Source organism: Sceloporus undulatus, chromosome 1 (assembly GCF_019175285.1).
Source record: "Sceloporus undulatus isolate JIND9_A2432 ecotype Alabama chromosome 1, SceUnd_v1.1, whole genome shotgun sequence".
Taxonomy (NCBI): Eukaryota; Metazoa; Chordata; class Lepidosauria; order Squamata; family Phrynosomatidae; genus Sceloporus; species Sceloporus undulatus.
Window position 1 is genome coordinate 371846196 of NC_056522.1, and position 5348 is coordinate 371851543.

The following is a 5348-nucleotide window of genomic DNA, read 5'->3' on the forward strand; positions in this document are numbered from 1 at the left end:
GGAGGAGGAAGAGTGTGAGTAAACTTCTCGAGGAGGAGGAGGAGGAGGAGTGTGTGAGTAAACTTTCCGAGGAGGAGGAGGAGGAACAGCCCCTGTGTGTGTTTGTGAACTTTCTAGGGAGGAGGAAGAAGGGGCTGCGTGTGTCTGTGTAACCTTTCCTGCGTGTGTGTGTGTGGAAATAAGTGTGTAAGTAAACTCTCCGAAGAGGAGGAGGAGGAGTGTGTGAGTGTGTGTGAACTTTCTGAGGAGGAGGCTCTGTGTGTGCCTCCGTAACCTTTCCAAGGTGTTGTGAGTGTGTAAGTCAGTGTAAATTCTCCGAGGAGGAGGAGGCTGTGTATGTGCGTGTGAACTTTCCAAGGAGGAAGAGGCTGTGTGTGTGCTGCCTCCTATGTAACCTTTCCAAGGTGGAGGTGTTCTTCTCTGAAAGTAAGTCAGTAGGAGGAGGCTGTGTGTGAGCTTTGCAAAGAGGGGGGGGGGGTGGCCTGCTCCTCCTCGTGTTGGGTGTGACCCCTCCGAGGAGGAGGAGGCGGCCATCCCCAGCGGAGGAGCCGGGGAGGAGGGCGGCGATGTCTTGCGCCTCTTCTGCCGCTTCTCCTCCGGGGGCCTTGAAGCAAGAGAGCGTCCTGGAAATGCTCTCTTTTCCGACGCCGGGCAACGAAGAGGAGGCCAGCCGGGAGAATGCCGCCTCTCCGGGGAAAGAGGAGGAGGAAGAGGAGGAGGAAGAAGAGGAAGAAGCAGTCTCAGGAGCCCCAGTCGCCGAGGCCCCGGGGCTGCTCTTGGCGCGGGAGGCTCTTCCTCCTCCTCCGCCGGCGCCGTCGGGGCTGCCTCCTTCCTCGCCGCCGCCTCCTCCTCCTTCGCCGCTGCTGTCTTCCTCTTCCCCGTCCTCCTCCTCGTCCTCCTCCTCCTCGTCCTCTTCCCCGCGGGGGCTGCTGGCCTTCTCCCCGGAGCAGGTGGCCTGCGTGTGCGAGGCGCTGCAGCAGGGGGGGCCACCTGGACCGTCTGGCCCGCTTCCTCTGGTCCCTGCCCCCGAGCGCCCTGCTGCTGGGCGGCCAGGAGAGCCTGCTCAAGGCCCGCGCCCTGGTGGCCTTCCACCGGGGCCTCTACGCCGAGCTCTACGGCCTCCTGGAGGGCCACGCCTTCCAGGCCAGCAACCACCCGCTCCTCCAGGAGCTCTGGTACAAGGCCCGCTACGCCGAGGCCGAGAGGGCCCGCGGCCGGCCCCTGGGGGCGGTGGACAAGTACCGGCTCCGCAGGAAGTTCCCGCTGCCCCGCACCATCTGGGACGGCGAGGAGACGGTCTACTGCTTCAAGGAGAAGTCCCGCAACGCCCTCAAGGAGCTCTACGCCCTCAACCGCTACCCCTCGCCCGCCGAGAAGAGGCACCTGGCCAAGGCCACCGGCCTCTCCCTCACCCAGGTCAGCAACTGGTTCAAGAACCGGCGCCAGAGGGACCGCAACCCCGGCGCCAGCGCCCCCAACGCCGCCGCCGGCCCCGAGAGCAGCAGCCTCTCCAAAAGGTCAGCGCCTGGGATGGATGGATGGAGGGACATTCCCTTGCATGCATGCTTCCTTGGTTGCTGGAAGGGATGCTTCCTTCCATGCGAGCCTCCTTAGCTCCTTGCATACATGCTTCCTTGGTTGGTTGTAAGTAAACTTTCTTGCATGCATGAGTCCTTGGTCCCCTGCGTGCATTCTTCCTTGCTTCCATGGGCGGCATAGGCTTCCTTAGTTCCTTGTATACTTGCCTCCTTGGTTGGTTCCCGTCTGCATGCCTTCTTGGTTGGTACTGTTCAACGATATAGCCATCCGTGGTAGTCTGTAGAATCAGTATGTAGACTAGTCTTGTAGCACCTTTACGACTAACTGAAAGGAAGAAGTTGGAAGCATGAGCTTTCCTAGACGAAAGTCTACTTGCTCAGATGCATCAATGCATGTATGCTTGCTTGTTTCCATCCTTCCATGCTTCCTTCTTTCCTTCCATGTATGCTTCCTTGCTTGATTCTTTGCTTCCATGCTTCCTTCCTTCCCTTCCTCGAAAAATAAAAGCCGGAAGGAGTGGGGAACCTCCTCACCAAAACTTCAGGTAGAATTCAGAGACATCGTTGTCTTAAGTCTGGGAAATCAGTAGCAAAGGGATCTTCTAACACCTCTGAGATTAACTAAAAGAAAGAAGTTGGTAAGACCTCATGCATATGAAGAAATAGAGTCAAGTCAAGGAAAGGTCATGGAGCCAGCTTTTTTTCTTTCAGTTAGTCTCAAAGGTACTACAAGATCCCTTTTGCATCCTGATCTTCCCAAATGGAAAATTCAGATTTTCCTTCAGGCGTTTTTGGAGGAAGGGAAAGCAAGCAAGAAAGCAGGTCTGGTGGTGTCCTCTATGTGCCGGTGTAGCTGTAGAAATGGCCTCTGCTCCTGGTAGCTTTCCTGCCCTCCCACCAGTCCCCCACGAGTGGATGGGGGGGAGAGGCTGTTTCCTTAAGGAAGGGAAGTGGAACTCTGTGTGTGCTCAGAGGCCTAGTATTGTAGAGTCATGCTTCCCGTGGTCAAGTCCTGTGTACTGTATCTACACACTGTAGAAATGATGCAGTTTGGCCTGACTTTAACTGACATAACCTCATCCTACAGCATCCTGGGATTTGCAGTTTGGTGAGGCCCACTCTGGGTCTCTTTGGCAGAGAAGGCTTAAAGGGCCTTGTGAAACCATAAATCCCAGGATTCCATAGCATAGAGTGGGTAATGACCTTTGCAGCCTTCCTGCTTTATGTAGTGGGAATAGAGGATGCTTCCCCAAGGAAGAGAAATGAACTCACTGCATGCTCAGAGGTATGATACTGTAGGCTTTTGCTTCCAGTGGTAAAGTCCTGGGCCTAGGAGACTCTGTGTGTGTGTATCTACGCAACTTAGAAATGATGTAGTTAGACCCCTACAAATCCTGTGGCATCCTGGGATTTGTAGTTTGGCAAGGCACCCTGCATTCTTTGTCAGAGAAGACCTTGTGAAACTGCAAATCCCAGGGTTCCATAGGATGGGGTTAACAGCACTCAATTTTTACAGTGTGGATGTACCCTGGGGTACAATTTAAGCTCGCTCCAATCTCCTGCCTTGGTTCCCCCATTATGTTTCTCCATTTGGTTCCCCTAGTTTCCACACTGAATTCCCACCCAAATGTGGCTTGACTTTATTCCTCCCCCTTTCTTCCTGCCTCCTCCTGTTTTGTCTTGCCTTCCTTTATTCCTTGGTTCTCTCCTGCAACTTCCTGGTTCCCCCCCCTTCTTAATTCCTTTCCAGTTTCTTCTGTTCCCTGCTTTTCTTAGTTTGCATCATCTCCCTTATTCTACACCTTTCTCTCTATCTCTCTATCTCTCCCCCCCCCCCCCTTTCACCCCCTCCATGTTCTCCCTCTGATTTGGCCAGACTTGAGAAACATAGCCCTGTTAGTCTGGAACATGAGTGTGCCAAGAGTCCTGGTAGCACCTTTGAGACTAACTCAGCGAAAGAACAATAACATCCCGAATCCACAAAACAGGGATCGCTTCATTGGCCAGCCAAAATGCACAAAATGCACATGGCAAGCTTTTGAAACCCTACTGGATTCTTCATCAGGCAAAGATACAGGAGAAATAAAAAAATATGACAATTAGTCACAAGCCTGCATTTTGAAGATATTGCTGATCTCAGTTCAAGTGTTGCTGGGGTCATGCAGGCCTAGCTTTTCTAGGCTTAAGTCTACTTCCTCAGATGCAAGCATATGCGACAGCTTCTTTTGTAAAGGTAGCCTCAGAGGTCCCGTTGCCTGCCTTAAAATTTATATTGTACTTGGCATTCTTCAAAGTGCTTTTTGGCCAGCCTCACAAGAGCCCTGTAATGTGGGACACTCATATTGTGGGTTCGGAGGGCCATTGTTGCTGCAAGAATACCAGGGTGGTCTGCTGGCTGAAGGACACCTTGTGAGTTGGTGGCCTCTTCTGGGGGTCTGGACTGGTTGTTGTTGTTGTGTGCCTTCAAGTTCTTCCAAAGTTATGGTGATTTCCTTGGCAGGATTGGTTCAGAGGAGGTTTGTCATTGCCTTCTGCTGAGGCTGAGTGTCTGTGACTTGCCCAAAGTCATCCAATGAGTTTCATGTCCAAGCAGGAAATCGAATCTTGGTCACCAGAACCAACACTCAAACCACTATGCTACTCTGAACTCTTGCTGTTGTTGTTGTGTGCCTTCAAGTTGTTTCTGACTTAGGCCGGCCCCCTATGATGGGGGTTTTCTTGCAAGATTTGCTCAGAGGGGATTTGTCATTGCTTTCCCCTGAGGCTGAGAGCATGTGACTTGCCAGTGGATTTCCACAGCTGAGTGGGAAATCAAACCCTGGTCTCAACAGAATTGTAGCCCGACACTGAAACCACTACACTGCGCTGAAGTGGTTCTGCTGTTGTTGTGTTGTGCCTCCTTCCCCTGAGACTGGGAGTGTGTGACTTGCCCAAGGTCACCCAGTGAGTTTCCATGGCCAAGTGGGGAATCGAACCCTGGTCTCAACATAGTTGCAGTCCAACATTCAAACCAGTATGCTGTGCTGAACTGGTTTTGTTGTGTGCCTTCTTGTTGGCTTGGGCTTATGGCGACCCTAAGGCAAACCTATTATGGGGGTTTCTAATCATCAGCAATATGTTGGTCTTGCCTCCTCCATTTGGCTTTGTTCCGGGCCTCTCACACCTTGCCTCTTTCTTGTCCTTCCTGTTTCCCTCCCTTCTCTTCTGGGTCCTCACCGCCTCCTTTCATTCCTTCTGTCCTTGCTTGGCTCTCCTTTCTTGACAAACATGGCCGTTTACCTTCAGAAGGCCCTTTCCCCTCTCATTCCTCCTATGCTGGGGAGAAAAGAGAGAAAGCTAACCTTTGTATTTATTGTTCCCCCCTTCCCAACATATTTACCTCAACTCTCCCCTTTTTCTTACACTCAAGCCTACAAAATCCCACACCAAAACCCCCCCCCCCCCCCCCATTTCCTTCATTCCCCTCTTTCTCCTCACAACCTTCTGAAATTTCTGCCTTGGGGCTCACTTTCCCATGCGCCTTTCCCCCTTGAACCCTCTCTCTCCCCAGACATAAGAGTTCCTCATTGTTTCCCCTTCTTTGCCCTTTTTATTTCATTTCCCTGTCAAATAAAAACTAAACATTTTCCCCTCAGAAGGCAGGTTTTCCCATTTGTTGCCACTACTGCTACTTTGAGACATTGTGGGGCCCTCACCCAATCCCACAACCTTCAGGCCTCATAAAAGGTTCATGCAACCTTATAACCCACATCAGGGCAGCCTTAAAACTTGCAAAGTGGGCTTTTTTTTGCACTAGGGTGAAATAATAAT

General features: G+C 52.2%; 1 protein-coding gene across 1 annotated transcript in view; it reads left to right on the top strand.

Moving 5' to 3' along the window:
* The first annotated feature begins 500 nt into the window (after positions 1-500).
* SIX4 (SIX homeobox 4) overlaps positions 501-5348 on the top strand; it is a 24219-nt gene continuing 19371 nt past the window's right edge. The window contains 2 exon segments of the mRNA XM_042446580.1: positions 501-980; positions 982-1517. Of these exon segments, the coding sequence (XP_042302514.1) occupies positions 567-980; positions 982-1517 (950 nt within the window). The 5' untranslated portion in view covers positions 501-566.